At 42.5% G+C, this 24,084-nt stretch overlaps 1 protein-coding gene across 1 annotated transcript in view; it reads left to right on the forward strand.

The window, feature by feature from the left end:
• Nucleotides 1-3,145: 3,145 nt before the first annotated feature.
• efna3a (ephrin-A3a) overlaps nucleotides 3,146-24,084 on the forward strand; it is a 63,039-nt gene continuing 42,100 nt past the window's right edge. The window contains exon 1 of the mRNA XM_039821181.1: nucleotides 3,146-3,781. Coding sequence (XP_039677115.1) covers nucleotides 3,672-3,781 — 110 coding nt within the window. The 5' untranslated portion in view covers nucleotides 3,146-3,671. The remainder of the gene's footprint in view (nucleotides 3,782-24,084) is intronic.

Consider the following 24,084-nt stretch of genomic DNA (forward strand, 5'->3'; position numbering starts at 1 on the left):
CAGGTTAAGCACCACACTCGAGGGGGCAAAACGATGGAGGCCCACCTGGAGCTCAGGCCAGGACTCTCCTCAGCACCATGCCATTACCCAAAACACTGTTGGCCTTTCTTCCATTTAGCTAATGCCTCCATGTCTCCCTCTCCATCTCTGCTCCCTACAGTTTCTCACTTTATACTTTTAGTCTTCTTTAACCTTCTCTACCTCTCCCTTGATTCCTGCACTGTAATTTCTTCCTTCCTCCAAACTCGATCTATCTGTGCCCCCAGGCTCTCTATTTCTTCCTCTCTTTCTCTCACACACTATAACTTTTTTGTTCCTAACTCTTTCTTTCCATTGCTCACTCTATCACCTTTTTGGGCATAGTGAAGTTAAGGGACTGTAAAATGCAGATTCACACCAAATGAAAGAAGTAAAGAAAGCAGGATGAGGGAAGTTGCCGACGTGACTGCTGACACAGTGCTGAGCTCGGGTGGCAGGCCAAAGATACATTTTTACACACTCTTACTTTTACACAGAGATGTTTATTTGTCTGCGTTTCCAAGTTCAAAAGGCTGTTATTTTTGTCACAGGTACTTTATATTCAAGTTTGACATTTAAATAGATTAACTGATTAATCAAATAAATTGTTGTTTACTGACACCGCCACTGGACATTAACTTCAATCAAGACAACCTCATTTTAAACCATTAACATAAAATGAGATTACTCCAAAATTAGAAGTAAGGAAAGGAGGAACAGATGGGTGTCGGAAATTAGAGATCGCACAAATAGAAGCCAGGAGGAAGAATAAAGAAATCCCACTGAGGAAAAAACAACGTATTTTCTCCTGGAATATTGCTTACTCCAGGAATGAAGTCAGTTAGGAAATCAATATGAGCCATGGTTACTGTTACTATAGTGTGCACCGACACCTGTTGCAAAATACAAGCTGTGCTACTGAAGAAGTTGCAGGAGGCAATAAGCATACATAAACAGTGCATCACAAAGTTGAAAGAACAACTGTAATAACTTATGACACTGGGAAGCCTCATGTTCAAAATACACACTCATAAACACAAGGCACATCATACATATGCATTTGTGCCGCTGCTGGTTGAGACGGGTCCAGGAAACATATTAAATGTCACTCTCTATATTTTCATCTCACTTTTATTGGCACTGTGTGGTCGGTGCATGCAACAGGAAGCGGGAGATCATCAGTTCATGAAGAAATGGAAGAATATGCTCTTTATATGCAGCACTTTCCTTCTGAGTGTGAGGTGACAAAAGGATGACAAATGTTAGAGTGGATGGAGGCGAGTGATCCACTGGAGCCGCACAGATAGGTGGTGGGACAGAGAGAGGGAGAGTTGGGAGGAAAACAAAGTGATGGTACTTGCTCTTTCATCCGCCCCTTTACTCCAGTCACCACGGCAACATGCCTGGAGGCCACTCAAGAGAGGCGTCATCACTGACAAAAACAACAGAGAATCGGGGAGTGAGTGAGAGCAAACGAGAGCAAACTAGACAGACTGTGTGTATGAATGAGTGCAGAAAGAGGAGAAAGTAGGCAGCAGATCTACAACTGACTGCGACGAACTCTCCTCACTCAAAGAAGTGTGAATGTGACCTTCAGGGACTCGGCTGAGAAGTGTAATGAACATTCATTCATCACTGGAGGTCATTCAGATTAATGTTTGGATTGCGCAGCTAAAGTTTCACCAACAGTGTCTACGACCACGTTTATGGGTGTGAATATCACTGATATCCCCTCCAAAAAGGACACTATTATAAGATATGAAATTGGCAGAGTTAATCAAACCGAGGCTAATGCTTAATATTTGGAATTAACTGAGCCATTAATAATGCGTGCTGCCGTTAGGCTAGATAGAGTGGTTAAACCACCACAGGCGAAATTAAACAGGTTAATTAAAGTCTCCAAATTTCCATGCACTCTCCCTCAGTCTGTATTTCACACATATATACACGCACACACACACACACACACACACACACACACAACACACACACACACATTACTCACACACGTTTTGTTACTATACTTGTGATGGTCTTTCGCTGTCTGTATTAATATCCTAATAATAATATGAATTCTAGCTCTAACTTTAACCCTTAACCTCTGCTGAATAGTGAATCTAAAATAATTTCACCAAAATCTTTCACGCCAACGACCTCAATATTTTACAATTTAAAACAAATCCAGCAAACAAAAGAATCACACTAAAACACATACAGTATTTGGTATAGTACATTTCTAACATCTGGCATCCAGATTAACCCTCAGACCGGTTTGAGCATCACACTCAGGCAAAGGTGGTGCCAGGGATGGGTTTACAAGGGTTTAATCCAGATCATTGCTGCGTAAGAACCAATGTACATTTTGTCTGCATGTGCATTGTCTGTGAACGTGGTCGGTGTGAGATTAGCCATTATAGAGTCTTGTTGTTGTTGTGATTTGGCCAATAGACATGGTAGACTACACGATGGGCCCAAACCAATCATAGCTTGCCTTGATCTCAATTTGGGCTATTATAGGGTTATCATGTAATCTGTTCCCAGTATTTGACAATGGCCTCCGCCACCATCAAGTTGGTTTTTCATGAATTTGTCAAACATTTGAATATCAAACAGCTTCCTTTTTTTCTGGTTGTTGACAGAAATTTGAACAGTGTGCTTGTAATTAATTATGATAATGATTAAATGTGTGATAATGAGTCATTTCACAGCTGGTGAGGATTTAAGTCTATCAGTGTGTCCCCAGTTTAATCCCAAAGTAAACCCTGAATGTAGCCTACACTTATACACTACTTTCTAGATGTGACCTGTGCTGTATTATTAAAATATGTTATGGTTTGTAAAAGGTAATGTCCATTATCTAAACCTATACTCCTAAATCTAACTTTCACTTTAAACTCAAACAAACCCTTATCCTGACTTAAACCTCTTGTAAACTTTAAATTATAACCAATCCTTTAAGATTTGTGTCCAGTGTAAAATGATCACGACTTATTTTTACTGTTTTAATCAAGATGGTAACATTTTCTCCACAAGGTTACTTAAATACGCACACACAGACACACACAGACACACAACACACAGTGCATGTTTTGAAGGGGCGGGGCAGCGGCATAGATGGACACGTGAGCGCATCTCGGGCATCAGAGGGCGGGTTTGTAGCATTGTGTGCGCAGCGTGTGGCCGCCGCTGCTGCTGGTGATGATGAGAGGAGCGCAAGGTACACAAACCTTTCCACGGAGATCCAGCGGCTTTAAAGCTGTACAAAGAACAGTAAACACCGGCCTCAGCTGTCTGTTCTGAATGTGCAAACATTGCCTTACCAATACTTGTGTTCTTCCTCTCTAATGAAAGCAGAATTGACAAACAAAACCAGGAGTGACTTGAAAGTGCGCAGCGGATACAAGAAAGAAGTCGAGAGAGATTTAGCACAAGTGAAGGTGTCCAAATGGGTCTTGTCGCAATGGGATTTGAGTTGAAGAACACGTAACCACTCAGAAGTCACGCTGATTCAATCCGTTGTTAAGGTAACTGGGAACTTTAAAAGGCGTTTTTGACCGCTGGGATGTTGTGAACGAGACGTCGCCTGGGACAGAAGGAGCGGGGACGCAGAAGGAAGAGAGGGGAACCAGGGCTGGACGAGCACCGGAGGGATTATGGCTCTCGCAACGTTTTCCCTCAGCCTCATCACGCTGGCGCTTACTAACTTGCACCTGTCGAGAGCCAGCGACCGGCATGCGGTGTACTGGAACAGCTCAAACCTACAGTAAGTGGCTTTCTGCAGCCGTAACGCAGCGCTGTCCGTGTTTAACAGCAAATTAACTTGTGTTCCTCTTTGTTGATGTGCACCTGTGCTGATAACTTGTTTACAGAGAGTGGTCACCCTTTGCAGCGATTTCTTTTGTTTAGCCTACAGCATGTAGCCTATACCTTGAAGCACAACATAAATAGGCTACATTAAATAGCTACAATAAGCCAATTATTTCCCGTTATAAGATACAACTGACTATCAACCTGATGGTCAACAAAAGTCTCATTAAATACTTGCTTCTCTCTTTTCATATCTAAAATAATTTCGAGCCTCAAATTTCTTTCTTCTTCAATTTAGTCTCAGTACAGTAATGCATCTCCAGAGGTAAAGTGTTCCTACAGTGTTCTTTCTCTCCACCCTGCATGTAGAGTGGTTAATGTATACATATTTGATTTCTATCTCACATTTAGTAAATCTTCTGCTTCATACACACAATAATGACTGATTTATGCTTGTCACCTTACCTGCCAAAATGCAGCAAAAATAGGCTACATAATTATATACACACACCTTAAACTTCCAATAATCTGCTTGGACCATGTACGCTCACTATAAATAAGTATGCTTGCCACAGCCACACAAACACATTACTGTACACACACACACACACACACACACACACACACACACACACACACACACACACACACACACACACACACACTCCCTGGACTCGGATTCCTCCTACAAATGTAAGGTTGCTTACCTCAGGTAAGCTTCCCCAGTCTCTCTCTACCTGTGAGCTATAAAGCCAGCTTGCTGTGGGGCAAAGATCAATGTGGATTCTACTGCCTTTGTCTTCTCATTAGCCAACAGTGAATCCATCTTTCTCACATTCTTTTACTCCTTCCTACTCACCCCCCGCCCCCACACACACACACACACACACACACACACACACACACACACACACACACACACACACACACTCCCTCTCCTCCTCCTCCCCCTTCTCTATCTGTGTTCCTCCTCTGTCCATTTGTATGCACCTCAGACATGGGTCTCTCCTATCCCCTCTCTGTATCTCATACTTGGTTATTTTCTTCCCTCTTATTTTTCTGCTGTGTCTCAACAGCCGGCCTGTCCCCCTCAATTCCCTTTTTTCTGCATCTCATTACCGCCCCCCCATCTGCTCCTGGTCCCTCATTCACCTCCCAGGCTCTCAACTGAGAGTACACATATACAGTAGATGATTGGAATTAGAAATTGTATGAAAGTAATTTGAATGTACGTGGATGTGGAGTAACTGAAATATTTGAAGATTTCCTCAAGTCACACAGTGAGCAAACCTGATGGAACCACGGTCAAGGTGCTGCTGCAGCACTGTCACCTCCTCGTTAACGTGTGAACATTCAGAACTATTTGAGATTCATGACTGCAGAAGTGGTATATTAATTGATACTTGCATTTTAGCTCTGTTAAAGTGCACAGGTTTTTGAGTGTCATAATCAGGTTTGGTCCTATCTATCAATTTTAATTAGTCTTTCGGCGTGTGCCCAGTCTAAAAAAAAAAAAATTGGTTTTCACAGCATGGATAAGGTTCCTCATTGTAGTCATTCATTACAGTGTTGGCACATTTTGTGGCATTACATTTACATTTATGTGTTTTAAAGTGACAAATATGTGCTCATAATAATCAATTCAGAATACTCTGTGTGTGTGAGAGAGAGAGAGATGCAGGGAGTAGTGAAACGGAGAGGGAGACAAAGTGCAGGTGTGGGTCCACATGCCTGTGTGTGCAGAACCTTTCCTTTCTCGACAGTGAGATACAAATCTCTAAAATAATGCAAAAATTGACCCAGTTTGCTGGTAATAGACAAATCCTCAGAGGCTATGGCAAGAATACTGATGGCCATCAAGATTTAAAAGGCCTTAGGCTTGGAGCTACTTCTCCACCACTCTCTCGACATGCATAGAGAGCCAGCTGAAGGCCTCACTTGTTCAACGATGCAGCTCCTTCCCTCATCCAGCCCTGGTTATAGAGACAAACTCGGGAGGGAGCTGTACGAAATGAAGGCAGTCACAGAGAGCCAGAAACCAGGGGCCTTTAGGATCAAACTGGTTGGGGCCTTAATGTTTTGCCCTTGAGCGCAGCATTTGGCACAGATGGTTACGGCACAGCTGCAAGAAATGGGATCGCTTGGAAGCCAAGCTGTTTGTGCCAAATCCATGAAAATGGCTTTTTATGATAACGCGCAGCTAGAAATGTCTTGCTCTGGTGTATTGAAAGTCAAAAGGGGATTGCCACACAGTTGATACCCAGTAATACAGGGCTGTTTGATTTTTTTGCAGCTTTTCTATAGTAAACCTCATCAGACGATTTATTAAAGCTTTTTCTCAGGCCTGGGACAATTTAAAGAAATAGATAGATAGATATACTCGATTATCATAGCTCAGAGTGCTTTGATTACTGCCTAAGTCCGTCACAATCGCACTACTCCCATTAGAAAGTGTTGCTCTCAGCTTCCGCTCTCAGCAGTGCGCCTGGCCAACTCGTTACAGATGTCCCTGCTAATGGCTGACTGAGGCAGGAAAAAACACACACGCAGGCCATTAAATCATCTCGCATCTGAGGCCATCTGCCAATTAGAGGGGGTAGATGTGGAACATCTTGGGAGCAGCGGTGCACTGCGGTAGCCTCGCCTACCCACAAGCAGCATCCCATGCTCCTGCCACCTCCTCCCATCAGGTGTTTGGCCTCGCTGGTTAGACAGGCCGCTTCTCCATAATTGGGCACCCCATGTCAGCATGATCAAAACAACAGCGCACCTCTCATTCATTCTCCCACTACTTCCATAAGTCACACAGTGTGTCTACTGATGTTTACAACTTAGCAGGATACCGAAGTAAAAAACCTTTGCACAGGCATGGGAAGAAATAGGAGGGAATTGAGTTTGAAAATGTGCCACACATCTCTTTGCTAAATCGCCATTCCCTTGCCTGCTCTCCCTTTGCTGTTTGTGGCTGATTTGCAGTGAGTTGCGTGTTTCATGCTACACATTATGACCCTGAATTTGATCTGAAATGGTGTCTGTCGGGCTCTGAGACCACATGAAGAAAAAACAACCCAATCGCCGACACACCATAACTGGTGCTACAAAATAAATTATCACTTTGACAAATAGCCTCCCTGACAGTTCGAGGTACAGAGGCCTGGTGATCAATGTTGAGTCGAGGTGCCGTCTTACTCAACTGGCTCATTAACCGCCAGGTCGGTCTGTGTGGGTGTGTGCAGACCCAGCTAGAGTTGAAGGCGGTCCCTGCGGGGCAGAAGAGAACAATGACCCCCAACAGGGAAAGGCTTGTAGATATTTAGTTGCAGTAAAGGGAATTCTTACTGAGAAATGAGAGAGTGAGTGATGGGAGAATGAGAAATCAGAAAAAAGATGGAGGGAAAGAGCAGGATGCAAAGTGTGAAGAACATTACTGTAGGGGAGAGGTGGGCGTACTGTAATGGTGAGATTGGAAGGAGAACACGCTGGAAAGGTTGAAAGTGGAGCAGGCGTGCAGAGGAAGAAAGCGACTGAAGGATTGATTGAGTTGGCCAAAAATCAGAAAGGGTGAAAGAGAGCGTGGGTTTTACTGGATATGGAAGTTAGGTTATTTGGCCGAATGTGTTGCAACTGCTGTTTCCTGACGAGATGTTACCCACGGGAGTTGATCCGTGCTAATGTGGACACAGGCTGGGTCATTCATGTGGACCGATGCTCGGAGACAATAGCATTCACCTGCCCCTCTGCCCTGCGCCACACGCGGCAGACAGAGCATACAGAAGACGAGCCGATTTGATACCTGATTACATGCACGCACGTCTGCCCGCAGCCCCGTCTCTGTGCTGTCTCGGCAATTTTGCATACAAATGCGTCTTATTCGCTGCCATTCAATTTATTCTTTCCCATTCATTGTACCACACAAACAGCATTAGCGTGTATTTTTGCCCCCTGGTTGCAGTTGTGTTAAATGAGAATGTGTGAATACCACTGATTGAAAAGTGCAAATTGACCTTTGATACGTTTTTGAATTAAACATGTCTTTCCATCTGTGATGAAGTATTCCTCTCCTCAACTATTCAAGTTGTTTGTTAACATTTAAATGCGTTATGTTCTTTATCAGGCCCAGACATCCAGAAAATTAGTTTGATGAAGAGTGCTTTTAAATGGATAGTTAACTTTACATTATCACCTTGCTTCATTATGCTGTAGATCTGCAGAGGTGTATCAAAGCTTATTGGTCTAGTAAGTGGAGTGCTGGCCATTTTTAGCTCATAGAAGTCTGCTATTCGTCACATAAATGGATGGAGAAACACTGAAAGGATGTTTTAATGGTTCATATGGATCCAAGAGTGGGTGTGCAGATCAATACATTTATATGGTATGGAGAGGTGAATGGACTCTGGCTGAACAAAAACACTACCAGGTTGCTTTCTGAGCAGCAATCAATCTGAGTGCATCAGGTGATCAATGTCCAAATGCATTTTTAATTGGATTTCACGGTGTCAGTATTTCCATGAAGTATTCGGAGCTCAGCTCGGGAAGCTCAGATGAAGTATTGCCTTGGAACAGCATGCTTGAGAATTGATTATTACGGGCTTGTCAGTCACTGCTCCGGGGTTGATACTCCATGGAGGCCTTAACTATGTCTACACTAAACAAGGTCTTGGTAGAGCAGCAGCAAGCGCTTCAGAGAAGACAAAGGTTAAAAAAACATGAGTGCAAGCACAGATTAAAGAAAAAGATGTTTTGGAATAAGTCTGTGAGACTTAAACAAAGATAATTCTCCACAAGATAAAAATGACAAGGTTTTCATCAGAGCATACATTTGGATTCTGCCTGCTTCACAGATTCAAAGGTTAGGCGAGAACATCGGTATATACAGTATATATTTTTGCAAAATGTCTCACTGTCTGCTTAACACTTAAGCAAGCTGAGTAAAAATAAAAATCCCATCACTGAATTTGTGTTGTTGCATTGTTTAGAATTCTCCACACTTACAGTCACACTTGTGTGAAAGTAATTACAAAGACAAAAGAAAAGAGCACAATTTTATTAATGTTCATTCAAATGGCTGTTGCTCTTGGTAAACACTAATGTGACTCTACAGTGGACAGAACGTGAGTTCAATTAAAAGATAAAGATACAGATAACACCTCAGGAGGGAACACTTGGAATTTAATAGATGTGAACCGAAGGGAAATCAGGAAAAACCTTGAGTACTCTTTCCAGAGATGTTCACAAGTAATGTTTTGGAAGTCCAAGTCAAGTCTCAAGTCTTTGAGGGGCAAGTTCAAGTCAAGTCTCAAGTCTTTTGCAACTATTCCAAGTCAAGTCTCAAGTCTCTGGCCATCTGATCTGTCCCTAACACTGTATTGTTAAATCTTATGAATTCAGAGCATGTCCTGTAGCTACCATCCATACAGTACAGTATCAAAATCAGTTGTAGGATAACTTTATGGGGTCTACTTAACACATCCGTCTAGCCCTCGGACCTGGTGAAATATTTACCTAAGTCTGTCACATCATATGGATACAACTATAAAGATACAATTTGCCTGTTCCCAGCATTAGCACAACACTTTGCGATGGTTAGCTTGTTACCTGTGACGATATATGCTAAATGTAACGTCTCTTTCACTTAAAAAAAACTAATGTTGAAGTGGAAATCAAGAGAATAGTGGCAGCGCCACACCAGTGACAGAACAACATGCATCTCAGTGTCAGTCCAAATTACGCACAATAAGCAGTTTGAACTGACTGATGTAATGCCATTTATTTTCTAAGTGTTAGTACGCTCAGTGAAACTGAGTACAGCGCGAGGGAGATCCGACTCGGAGGAGGAGAGGTTAGTGAGGCCAGCGTCTCTACGGCAGGACCAGTGCGCACGGATCCGCTGCACCACGCATGGATGAAATAATTAAATAGTAAATAGGACTACAGTAACAGAAATATGGGCAAGGCAAGGCAGCTTTATTTGTATAACACATTTCAGCCACAGGTCAATTCAAAGTGCTTTACATAAAAACGATTAAAATACAAGAATAAAAGTTGCAGTGCAGTATAAGAAATTAAACATTAAAGAGCAGTTAAAAACAGTTAAAAATATAAAAGCAGATAAAATACGAGATTTTATGGTGCTAGTATGGGACAATGTATAAGCCATGCTCTATACACGTAATCCACCCTTGCTGTTCCCAGAACGGGCCTGTCCCACCGGTCTTACTTTTTAATTTCTCTTAAGACAGTCAAGACGGCCCAGTGTTTGGTGGACCGGGTACACCTTGTTCACTTCATAGCCTACAAATCATCCACGGGATCAATTACGGATCACATGAGTTTGCCCACCCGACACAGTTTGTTCCTGGGGAGATGGATCCGTGCGTCCCGCCTCCTGTGCGCCATGGATGTCTGAGGCTCAGCAACTACTAACTATAAACATACAATTTGCATGTTCTCAGCATTAGCACAACACTTTGCGATGGTTAGTTACCTGTGACGATATATGCGAAATTTAACGTCTCTTTCACATTAGCAAGTGACTGACCTATCTGGGTGCGTTTTGAGATGCCTGATGAAGTTCAGATGTTTTTGATCCGGCATCGTTTATCTTGGTGCCACACACCTTGCATGGAGCTGTTCGCTTACAGTCACGGTTTACGAAGTTATCAATCGTCAATGCATTTTTTGATATGTGAGTGCATGCACTTAGGCATAACGCATGCGTTACGTTGCACATTATGGCAAAGGGCAGGGGACATGCAGCTCGTCATACGTTTTCCCAAAGTATATGCGCCAATAAAAGAAAATGGAAATACATTAATGAATTTAGATTTAAAAAGCAATAATTGCATGAAAACAGGTTGTTGACGAGTCTCGAAGCTCGAGTCCGAGTAAAGTTTGAAGACGTTTGGGTTGAGTCGCAAGTCAAGTCTGTAGTCAGCTGTTTGTGCGACTTATTAAGTGTGAATCGAGTCCAAGCCTCAGACTTGAGTCCCCATCTCTGACTCTTTCACAATAAAGTCTCCCATCTTGTTGGGTATTTCCACTTCTTTATCCTCTCTGGTTCCTCTTGAGGTCAGAGGCACCCCAAGTCCGCTCAGCTTCATTATTATGAGGAATTGGCCTGTTCATAGGCTCTGATGGGGATAGTGCCATGAGACTCATCTAGAGCTATCCCAGGTGTGGGGAGGAGGGCTACTTTCTTAGGAGTCCAAAAAAAACATAGTTAGGCTCTTCTTAGGCCATCAAAAGCGATTAGCATTTCTTGCGCTCCAAGGTTATAAAAACTGCACTTAACTGGCGTTGGGAACCCACAGGAGATAGTCCTGATCCCAGCCAGGTAGAACCAATTTCAGACTCAATGATTTGAATGCAAATGCTTTCTACAAAGAGGGCTTTCTAACTTCCAAATGGTAGCTCCACAGTACATTACACTGGGAGTCTGCACCGCTGTGCCCGTTACCCACTGGGAAATTACATTGCTGCTATGATGGAAATGGCTGCCATGTAGGAAAAGATCAAAGCTGTTGATAGGTGGATGGTCTCTGGCTGGAGTTTGATTATTTGGGAAATGGGCCTTGTTAGGCTACATGGCCTGGAAAACGATATGGCACCCACAGCAGTTGGTCAAAATAATTTGTTTTGTTATTGAAGCAGAAGGCCTCTTCTGAGGTACGGCAATTGAGGAGGTAATTTGCACCGACCAGCGCCCTCAGAGTTATCAGTGTCCCCTCATAAAAAAGGCAGCGAGTGAGGACACAGGTTTGTGCTCTGTCATATCTTGTTCTCTGTTCATTCCCTTCAGGTCTTGAGCCGTGACAGGTCTTCCCTCTAATGCTCTTGGGTGCTTAACAGCAGCAGTGTTACGAGAAGTGGAAACTGTCCTCACAGCTTAGTGGATCATACGGCTTCAGTTTTCCTTTCATGCGAGGGCAATTTGGAATATGTGCAGTGTAATAATTAGGTATTCTGTTATAATTGAGATTTTTCCTTTTGAGGATGTAATTATATGAAAAGCCTGAGACCCTTTGGCAGGCGTTGTCTCTGTAATGAGAATATTTGAAGAAAATTGAAATCTCTCTCTAGCGCTCTGTGCATCTAGAATGACTAAAGGTAATTTGACCCTTCAGCAGCAGCAGCCACCACCTCCAGTGGCTTAATGTATCCCTCTTATATTGTTAGAGGGAATATTTAAATCAGTACATCTTCAAGCGAAACTGTTCTATTACAAATATGATAGCAAAGTCTTTGGAGCTTGAAAGTGTGATGTAAGTGGATTGGACAGGAAGCTTCTAGCAAAAAAAATGAAAGTTATATTCTTGTGAGGAAGCTGGAGGGCTGTGCTGCTCATATTTGACATGTGCAGATATTTAAATACTTCTGCCTGGCGAGGTAGCTACACAGAGTCGGCAAAAGAGAGAGCGTGCACCTGTAGTCGTAAACTCAACAGTATGACCTGTACACACAAGCCATTACGCATTGCACACAGTTTGAGCCAGGATTGTTGTGGCGGTGGTGAAATGGGCCCATTAGTACTTTTCTAGGGGGTCACTGCTCCATTTAAGGGGGGCAATAAACAATACTGTGAATGCAGAACACCCAGTGAGTGCTACAAAATAATAATTAAATGATAGAGAGATAATTTTTATTACACATAGGCTATTATTTTAGACACATAACTAATTTTGTTCTCAATTACACTGAATAAATGAAAATTGAGAAATGATCATTAAAATCAGACCAATTTACTGTAGAACACATTCAGTGAAACTTTACTGATACCTTAAAATAACTTTTTCATTACACAAATCATTACATTGCTGGCATGATTATTAAAACTGAAGATATCAGATATCTAAATTTATCCTGCTCTCAGTCTCCCCTTGTGATGCTAAGCTAACCTTACGTTAGCTAACTCATATTTTTACAAGCTGCTGATCATCTCTGAATGTCCAGAGATCCCAATTAAGGTGATTTAAATATTAATGTGATGTATTTATAGTAAAACTGAGGAATTGTGGCTTCTTTTTACCATCCGTTAGCATTAGCTGTTGGTCAGCTAAAATGTGCAGAACTGGAAACTAAAGCTAGTTAATAATAATACTTTTATATTTATATAGCGCTTTACATGGTACTCTAAGACACTTTACAGTACAACCAGCACATTTAGCACATTAAAAACAGATAAAGCAATACGTTTAGTAAGTTTGTCACAAAGAGCAAAAACACACAATCCTTGCTTACTTTTTGAATATTAAAATAACACAGTACATGCTGGCATTTCATTCTCAACACTGGCTTGTGATGCATGTTTACCAGATAAAAGTGATGAGGTTCATTTTGTAATTTGGCTAACTCACAAAATAAATGTTAATACAGCTTATAAAATCTAAAAATGAGAAGCCTGCGAACAGCTTTGATTCTGCCCTTGGTTTTATGGGGGACAATTGGGTGCAGGAAAGTTGTAGTGATGGGACATTTATGTTTTAAAGGGGGGTCATTGTCGCAATGGCCTACTCAAACTCTGAATATTTAATACAAAGTCAGCGGATTAGAGTAGAGCTCTGTCAGTGGCGCCATTTTTCCATATCTTCAACCTCATCATTTAATCAGGTCTCGTGTTGGTCTGCATCAAAAATCTATTTGGAATTCATTTGCCGCCTTGATGTGTAAATTCAGTTATGGTTAATACATGAGCTACGGCACATGCATAATCATGTCTCTGTACTCACACACGTGCAATATTTTCCTTCCTGGTGTTATCACCCATTGATTTATATGGATAATACGTGACTCATCTCACACTACTGGCATCCTCCATCAATGGGGGGGGGGGGTTCCTTTCCCCTCCCTCCATTCTCTGGATCAGTGTTGGCAAGAGAAACAGCCCTACAGTGCAGTCTGTTATTTGCATTTGTTACAGCCGAGGGGGCTGGCGCCCTGCTTGTTATCACTAGATTTTAAATGCTTCACTATTAATGAGTAGATTATAGTGGAATTGTATAGCAAAGCCAGTGGTCCTTCTCACCATACTCCCTTGTTAAAACTGTGCTCCTGTTCTCCTCTGGCTATATACCAATCTGCTGCAGTGCTTTGTTGGTTAAGGTATTTATTTGGTTGGTTCAGCTGCTATTCGGTTGCTTTGGGCTATGCACATCTGTGCGTGTGGTGTTCTCATGGCCATAATAGCCACATTTCTAATATGACATCTTGTGTAATGCTGCATGGGACTGTGTCTAGACCGGTGTATAGTGTGTAAAACTGGGAGACGCACAGAGACGAGTCCAGATCTTCACCATGCTGTGTGTGGGTGTATAGAATATCAATGTCCTGCTGAGCACTCTCACTCTGTGTGTGTCTGGCTGCTATTAGGTCATTTTTAAGGTGTTTTTATGCTGTGTGTGTGTGTGTGTGTGTGTGTGTGTGTGTGTGTGTGTGTGTGTGTGTGTGTGTGTGTGTGTGTGTGTGTGTGTGTGTGTGTGTGTGTGTGTGTGTGTGTGTGTGTGTGTGTGTGTGTGTGTGTGTGTGTGTGTGTGTGTGTGTGTGTGTGTGTGTGTTGTGTGTGGGTGCAGGTGCATAGATGCTTGTTAGATTGACTGTCAGTGAAAGCAAAGTAATGATTGTGTCTTCTTGCTTTGGCCCTCTCTGTCTCTTTTGGTCAGTCCCTCCCTTGCGCCTGTGGTTCCTCTGGTCGTTGCACCAGCCCTTTCTGTCTTCCTGCCGTGTTGTTTGAAGTGTTTGGCTCAGCCTTCTGTTCCTGTGCCGTTCTCACCTTGTGTGGAGTCAATGGGAAGTCCCCAAAGACCGCTTCGCTCAACTGCATTGCCGTGCGTGGGAGGAGAGCGGGAACTACCGCCCATTTACCTCCCTTTTAATTTATTGCTCTATTGCTTTTGAGAGAGTAAATCACACATATTGTATCATTATTTAGAAATCCTTTTGCTCAATGCACATGCACTTGTCTTTCTAGTTCAGTGTAAGTACACAAGTGTGTGTGTGTGTCGTTCAGTATAGCATAACGTATACGTACAGTAAGAGATTGATGGTTATGATAAATAGATTTGCTTTTGCAGCACTTAAAGCGATTCTGTGCCACTTCCCTGGAGGAAGAGGAAGAGAAAGTAGAAAAAGTTATGACAAAAAATAACTAAAAAGAAGAGAAAGAAAGTGGTTGGGGGAGGGAAGCATTAAGAAAAAGGAGATCTAGGAGGGAGATATAAGGCAGTGCAGAGATGTAAAGGCAGAGAGTGGAAGTGGGGATAAGGAAGGAGGAGGGGGAAGGGGGGTATTCATATGTAGAGGAGAGGAAGAGTCTGTATTGAGAATATTAATGGTGTGTCAGGAAGTGGAGTATCTTTAAAGACCTCAACCTTTCTTCTTGTGCTCATGCGTATTGTATCAGAACAAGCAGCTTGGAGGCACTGCTGTAAAACCAGGAAAAAGCGCAGAATAGGGAACTGCATCAATAGCAGAATTGTACCCACATACATTCATTACCAGGAGTTGTATTTGCAGGAAACAAATTGTAACCGCCACAACAACTGGAAAAGAAAATATAACCCTGAAAACTTAACACCTAAAATATTACATGTGGTGAATCCATCTATCCATCCATCCATCCATCCATCCATACTAATAGGACAAAAATATGTGGACACTCAAACATTACACCCATATGTAATTGATGAACATCTCATTCCAAAACAATATGCTGCTACTTGCTCATGAGACAAGACGATGCTATGATACACATAGATTGGGTTCACGAGACAAGATTTTACCACTTTTTTAAAGTAAACGCAAATGACTGGCTTCTCTTCAGACCTACTGCCTGCAGTTATTAGGCTTCATGCAGATGCAGAGAGGACAGAAAAGCTTGTGCTTACACGCTCTCAGGTACCGAAATTTGGCACCGATTGATTTAACGTGCATCGGTCCTCAGTTGTACCGACGCAATTCTGCAGTTGTGTACTGATATCGTGAGACAACTTTTCAGCTTGACGAGAAATATTGTCATGTATTAATATCATGGGACGTGGGATGAGATCTCATCACACATCTATCCATCCATCCATCCATCCATCCATCAGGGTGGGAAATTAGCACCCGCCACCAGTCAATGGCGGGTATTTTTTCAAAGTGGCGGGTGACTTTGCCTTGTTTACCAGCCACAGTGGCGGGTGGATTGTAAAACATTCCTTGTACTTTGTCAGCACCCGATCCGTTCCACCTGCACAATCCGTTCTGCGCATGTGCAAGATGACACGTATGCCATGACGTAGGCGCAGATGATAATGCTGCGTTCATGCCACCTCGAAATAACAGGCACCGCCCCACTGGTTACGTTGTTTCTGCAGCTAGATTCAGTCTAAAATAACGTTAAGTCAAACTTAATGGGAAAAGCAGGCTACAGCTAAATTAAGACATTACAGTAATAACAATAAAGACAAGTATTGAGTGATTGTATTTTAAATGAGCACAAGTAAAGTAGAACTGACGTAACAGCTGTTATATATGTTAATGTTTATTTTCAAGTTTTATTTTGAGGGTCTTTTAAAGTTTACATGCTGTCTCAGCTAGCGGTTAGCCGAATTAGCTGTAAGCTAAACTAACGTTAGCTTAACTGTGGAGGCTAACGGCAGACCGCTGCAATCAGCTAGCGGTTAGCCAAATTAACCGTTAGCTAAACTAACGTTAGCTTCCCGGTGGAGGCTAACGGTAGACCGCTATAATCACCTAGCGGTCCGCCGAATTAACAGTTAGCTAAACTAACGTTAGCTTCCCAGTGAGGCTAACGGGGCATATCGCTATAATCACCTAGCGGTCCGCCTGAATTAACCGTTAGCTAACGAAGTATTGGAGGCTAGCGTGTGAACATCTTGCGCATGCGCAGAACGGATCGTGCAGGTGGAAGCGGTGCCGTTATTCCAAGGTGGTGGTGGAATGAACGCAGCATTATCATCTGCGCCTACGTCATGGCATACGTGTCATCTTGCACATGCGCAGAACGGATTGTACAGGTGGAACAGATCGGGTACTGACACCCTTCCTTCGTCAAAGAATGCTGTTGCTAAGTAACAATGCACAATGCTTATAGGAGTCGCGTTACGTTACTGCTAATGAATCCCCAACATTTCCGGATTTTCCTGCTTAATAATAAAAACATTAAAATACCAAAATAACGGAGGACTTTTATTGTTAGGAACTTATAGGAAATGTAACCGTTCACAGCCGGGGCTTTGACCGCGCATATTTCAGTCAACTCCAGACTTTTGTCGAGTAGTTTTCAGCGCTAGTCCGTGACACCATGTAGCTGAGCTGAGGTACAGACGAAAGGAAAATTATCTGTTAAAAAAATTTGGCGACATATCCCCGGTGTTAAGAGGCCCGCCGCGGAGTCAGCAGTAGCTATGAATGTACAAACTGTTGAGGGTGAAGTAAAGAAGAGAAGGTACTTTTCGAGTGGTGCATTGACAAAACGTACAGCGAAAGACCGTGCAAAACATTTCAGACCGCCCTGCCAACCTGTATAGATTTTAACATCAATGTAGACTGTAACGATGTTTAAGTCGCTGAAAACTGCTGCCGTTTTAATCCTGTCGGCTCTCTGCTGCTCATTTCTACCCCGTGACTGACGACACACACACACACACACACACACACACACACACACACACACACACACACACACACACACACACACACACACACACACACACAACAACACGGTGGATGCAGGAAAACGGAGAGAGCAGGATGACCTAAATTGAGGCAGCTACTGCTATTGTAAGTGCAATGATAAGTTAAAGTCCAATAAGTCCTTTATCAAACCGTATGAATGTGTCCCAGGCCAGGATAGGAAATTAACTAACAATGTAAAGATCAACAAGCCACTAACACATATGTTCAAATTAGATATATAACAGCAATATTTCCACAACAACCAAAACACAGCAGTCTCTGAACTCACTTGGGAGTTTCGTTGAAGTTGGATGTAGTCCAGTTTGTTGTCTAATGAGCGGACACATTATGCACATAATTGTTCTAAGATTTCCTTCGGGATGAATAAATCTATCTAACCGTTTCTGCTGAGAAGCTAAGGGAGGATTCAAGATGGCTGACACTCATTTTTGCTCGGGAGATTTCGGAAAAAGCCGACAGTCCAACCCCCTATGAGCTATGCAGAAGTATCTCCTACTACCAGCTGTAGTCCGTAGCCTCTGGGCAAAAAAGCCTCAGATGACGCAAAAATCGTAATTTTGCGTCATCTGAGGCTTTTTTTCCAGACCCACAATACAGAGATCTCCCCTCTCAGGGGGACATGAGGGAGGGAAGCACGGTCATTCAAAAATACTACCGGGTTTCTACTGATACAAAGCTTAATGCTAAATCAGTGAAGTATCCCTTTTAATAAAATATGTATTAATAATAAAAAATAATTTATTGAAGCAATTTAAAATATGCAATTGCACTTTCTTTTATAAATTTGAATTCCGGAAAAAGTGTGGCTGGTGGATGCCACCAAAGTTAATTTCCCACCCTTCTATCTATCTATCTATCTATCTATCTATCTATCTATCTATCTATCTATCTATCTATCTATCTATCTATCTATCTATCTATCCTTTCTGTATTATATGCACATTCACACACTCTGGTTTTCGAGTTACAGCTGTGAAATCCTTCCCACCACCTGTCAACTGCGGGATCTACAGTGAGAGGTGTGTGTGTGTGTGTGTGTGTGTGTGTGTGTGTGTGTGTGTGTGTGTGTGTGTGTGTGTGTGTGTGTGTGTGTGTGTGTGTGTGTGTGTGTGTGTGTGTGTGTGTGTGTGTGTGTGTGTGTGTGTGTGTGTGTGTGTGTGTGTGTGTAAATGTGGGAGAGGAAAAGGAATTGAGGAAAGGAGAGAAAGAAGTGACGCTCATTTACCACATGATGCAAGGAAGAAACACGCTGTCTTGCATGGAAGCCTGTGTCACAGGTGACAGTCAATGACAGGGCCAGAAACAGACCTGAGACAGGAAGCACAGGAAATGAATATTTTATTCCTCATATAGCAAATGACAGAGATGCAAAGGAAGTATAGGCATACAGTGCAGTATGGTGGCAGGGAGAATAACCGCTGAGAACATTGTTAAGAGTTACATGATGTAGTGAAGAGAATAACATATACACCCTGAGGTCGTTGTTTATGATGTGAAAAGCGAGTGACACACAGTGACTGCAAAAGATGGATTCCTCATGTGGAAATTGGTCTAATACCAGAAGGTTTATTCCCCACGAGCCCCCAGCTGTTGTTAAAAATTGTGGTTTGTGATTGGATAAAACGAGAGAGACTGTAGATAATCAGGTTATTTTTTTCATTTGATCCTGGACTAATGTAAATTGGGACATCAAGCTCTCTAGTTCTCTTTTCTGTCAAACATAAATCCTGTCTGCTGAAAAAAATGTTTACTCGTTGCATTGTCACAATTTCCTAATATCTCTTAACAACTTCTGACTTGGCATTTGAAATTCATAAAACCGGTTGTAATCCCTAATTAGCAGGCTTTAATTTCCCTAACGGGAATGAACTTTTGGTCGAATTAGAGATTCCATTAAGTTTTGATTCTAACCTCCAGCGCCTGCCTTAAAGGGGTAAATTAGTGCCATGGAAACCATATCTCTAGCTAATGTGCAGTGCCAGGAAGATAACAGCAATTTCAAAAATGCCAGGGACATTAGCATTCCTGCATCGTGCTGTGTGTGCGAGGTCTCAGTTTTTAAATCTATAAAAAAAAAAATGCCGTTCGTCAGCAAAAAGCCTGCTCCCCCCTCCCCCTTCTGCCTCCTGTTCATTAGACAGTTCATCAGCAATCTATCATCATATGTATTATTTATGAGCAGAGCTCAGTTCATTCTAAACACACAGCACAGGTTAGTTATTTAGGTTTCAGTTATATTTTCAAACTAGTGTCAGCCCTATTGTGTGTATATGAGAGAGAGAGAGAGAGAGAGAGAGAGAGAGAGAGAGAGAGAGAGAGAGCACTCTAAGCTTCAGAAAATGATGCTTTTCTGCTTAATGAGGACTGGTTCCCCATCAGCGTTGCCACCTCCACCCGAGCAGAGAGCCAGGGTTTGCTGCTCTGCCAGCCCCTGCTCAGTGCCTTGTATGCAAATACCCATTTTTCAATCAACCTTGTGGTTCATTCTGACACGTTCGATATAGGTCTGGCCTTCTGCAAGGTAATATACCCAGAATTCCTTTGACCTCCAAGGTTACCTGGTGGAATGACACCTTTAATCACTAACCTCCACTCGGTGTTCATGGCCTCCGAAGAGACGGACGAGGTCACTGAAAGTAACCTGGCTGTGAGTTTGTATTTACAGAAGGTACTGATGGTTGTGTAATAGCACTGACTGAGTCGTGTTAGCACCACTGAATGCTGGGTGATAATAAAACATGTGGTGCCAGAGTTGGGTGCTTACTGAATAGGTAATTGTGCATTATAATAACATAAGCTCTGAACTAAAAAAAGTTGATTGACCCAATAGGTAGCTTCTCTGCACAGGCAGAAAAAACTCATCCAGGTCTCAGGTCAGGCAACATTTCACTGAAAATAAGTAAGAGCACACATTGTAATATTTCTAACAAGATAGTGGCCAGATTGGCTGCAGCTCTAGTGAGGCAGTTAAAGTCAGCAGAACTTAGTAGTAGTAAATAATGTAACAAGGCATTTTTTGTATCTCTTACATTGAAAAACTATTTTGAACAAATATAAAAAAGAAAGAAGCACTTTGTTAATTCCTCAATGGGGGAAATTCAATTTTTACACTCTGTTGTTACATTATACACACAGGCCTGAAATACACACGCATGCACACACAGGAACCATAGACATGCATTGATGAAGAGGTGTACAGCAAAGGAGCTGCCACATAGTTGGTTCGGTGCCTTGCTCTATGTAGTGAACTGAGTGCCCAGGAGCTGAACTGGCACCTCTCCAGCTTACAGTTGACACTCCGTACTTTGGTCCACGCAGGACCTGAACCGGTCACGCTCTGGTTTCTCCACGGACTGAGCTGCTGCCGCTCCAAATATAAGAAATGTAGATATTTTGAGGATTTCTTTTTTTTTTTCTTTACCATTAAAATTTTAGTTTCTGAAGCAATAGTCCAAAAAGTTGCCAATTACAAATTTGCCCCTTAGTTGATGTGACTCCGGTGACTCTCACATGACTGCCGTGTGACCTTCACAACTCTCTCTCTCTCTACCTTAATTTCACACCTTTAAGTCTCTGACGTGAGTAAGGTTGTGAATGACACTTTAAAGTTAGAATCCCTAAAACTCTTTTTATCATTCAGTAGTTTGTTAGTTTAGTTTGTTTGTGTAGATATTTGCATGAAAACTTAAGTAATTATGTAATTTCACCGTTCCCCATCTCACGATTTACGTCGAAGAAACCAGCGCTCAGTGCCACTGCAGGCAGTAGTGTGCCCTAAATGTGAAGGTGGTGGATGGCCGCGTAGCATGTCTGACTTTCATGCAGAAGACCAGAGTTTGAGTTCTGTCACAGACTTGCAATTAATGTTCACCTTTTTATCAACTGTGAGTTATTTTTTGTAGCCAAAACCTAACCATATCCTACTCATATGATTTGCCATAACCACAATCTTTCCCTGACCTCGGCTATCATGCACTTGCCATGCTCAGATATTGCGGAAGTGGTTGAAATATTAGTTGTGAGCCCATGAAAGAATTTATTTATTTATATTAGGACAATGCATAATGAACATTTTGTAAATACATTTATTTCTTACAATTTTATTGGGAAACCAGAGGAACACAACAAGGAAATCAAACATTAAATTTGCTTAGAATAGAGTTTATAGAGACAAGGTGCCCTTGACCAAGGCATTACACTTTTTAATTCCTCAAGTAAGGCTGTTTAATGGCCAATGGTACAGGACTGGTTTTACTGTGTGTGTAACCCTCCTCCCTTGTGACTGTAAAAATGAGTGTGGTCTGTGTAAACAAGACTCACACTCACAAAGTGTTTCACTCAGCAGCCTATAGGTCTGAAACTGTAGGGAGGAATTACACTGTCCTGAATATACTCCCTCTCTGAGATGCTTCCCTTACATATGCTCACCCACTTCAGCATTCAGTTACAACCACTGAGCAGTACTGAGATGTAGCATCAGTCTGTGCAGTAAGACAGCTCACCTCACACTTTAACTCACAAACCCAAATGCCAGATCTTCTGCTTTCCTTCCATAAGCCCCTGCGATTTATACCAAGATACGCTGTAAAGCCACCTGAAGATTATTGACATCCTCTGTGCACGCCAGCAGACACGTACTCGCGCACACACACACACACACACACAGTATGGTTTGATTCAGCAAAAGATTCTTAATCGAGGAATAATTGTAAAATTGTATTGACTATTGAGAAATTATGCAAATGTGCTCGGTGCACCCTTTTTTTCCCCCTAAAGATACATGTAGAGTAATCATGACAAACTGATTAAAGTTTTGATTGGGGAAGAGTTTCTGAATGCTGTTGAGTTATCAGTGATGTGCTTTTATGAAACAGCTAATCAACCGAAAAAGTCTTTGTATGACCCGAACATAATGTCTAACTAATCAAGGAAGAAGGGGCCACACACACACACACACACACACACACACACACACACACACACACACACACACACACACACACACACACACACACACACACACACACACACATACATACATGTACATACAGAAAAGCCTGTGTCTCTGATTCCTCTTTGTAAGGCCCTGCAGGTGTGGTCCACTCCTCCTGCGCTGGCTATTAGCACAGCCTATCATTGGTATTCATTTCCCGCTCCTAATTCCCCAACAGTATTTTTTTCCCTTTCACTTGACAGAGGACTGTGGGTTAAACGCCGGGGGGAGCGCTCCATCACGACTAGATCTGATCCAATTAAATACAGATTTAATCAGCCCCGCAGTCGGTGAGTGAATATGCAATGTGATCAGGCCAGTGGTAACTGGAGGCCCAGCACCGTGGGCAATGGTTTCCATCCACGGGCTGGAGGATTGGCTTAGCAGGTGAGGAGACACCTTGATCCTATCTGAACCTGTCAATTGAGCACATCCACATAGTATCTGCAGACAGGCATGTTGAAGCCATTCCTTACTTCTCTGAACTGTCCACAAACCTTTGCTCTGATGACCCCTTAACCCCCTGATTTAGTGTTGTGAGATGCTGAGGATGCAAGGCGCCAGAGGTGACTGTGGAGGATTTGCAAGATTTACTGTTGATGCAAACACACAATTAATTAATGATTTAGGGACTGGATTATATCTGTGGAAGGCTGGAATGACCTGGAGGAGGTTAATCTTTCGTTTACTGGCAAAGAAGTCGAGCCTGTGTACCAGTGCGGGGAGAAAACACCCTCCCCCTGCCTGAAAAGGAAGATTTTAACCTCCTTCCTCCCAAATGGCTGCAGCTGCTGATTGTTGAAACCTTTTACTCTGCAGAGGAAGCAGTCCTGTGATATGAAGTACAGCTCCCCGGTGCCCCATCAAAGTCCACCGTAACTGCTGTGTCACCTTCAGAGTTTCAAGGGAGGATTGTACATGGGGAGCTGCTGCAGCGCCTATTAATGAGAAGTCATTGGGAAATGGGTTGCTTTTTAACATAGCGCGATGTCCAGGGTCATTTCAGTTGCGACCTGAGACTTAATTACAAATCCTGCTGTTAAGTGTATGGTGATGTGTGTAAGTGTGTGTGTGTGTGTGTGTGTGTGTGTGTGTGTGTGTGTGTGTGTGTGTGCCAGTCTGTGACTACTGTAGATATTTTCATTCTGGCTGTCACTCAAATGTGTAGCTGTAAATAAGTAATGTCTCCCACACAATGCAAACATAACACACCATGGCCTTCAGTGCACAGTTTAGTGTCTTAACAGAATCCAACCTGGGAAGCAGATTGCTGTGGCTGGCGGATTGAACAAGCTGGGGATTTATTTCTCATCCAGCATGCCAGTCATATATGTTAATGCGAAGAAGTTTCCTCATTCTCTCTCTCTCTTTAATGTTTACAGTGATGAATTATGTTCTATCAGATCTTAACATAATTTCATGACTGTCATTGGCATTCAAAGCATTCCTGAAACCTTTATTGAAAAGCCACTGAGGACAGATGCCTTGAATTATTTGCATTATTCAGAAAAGCTTATCTAAGTCTATTGTATAGGAAAATCCTGCAATTAATACAAAAATTGCTTTCGGAG

This window comes from Perca fluviatilis, chromosome 13, assembly GCF_010015445.1.
Source record: "Perca fluviatilis chromosome 13, GENO_Pfluv_1.0, whole genome shotgun sequence".
Lineage (NCBI taxonomy): Eukaryota > Metazoa > Chordata > Actinopteri > Perciformes > Percidae > Perca > Perca fluviatilis.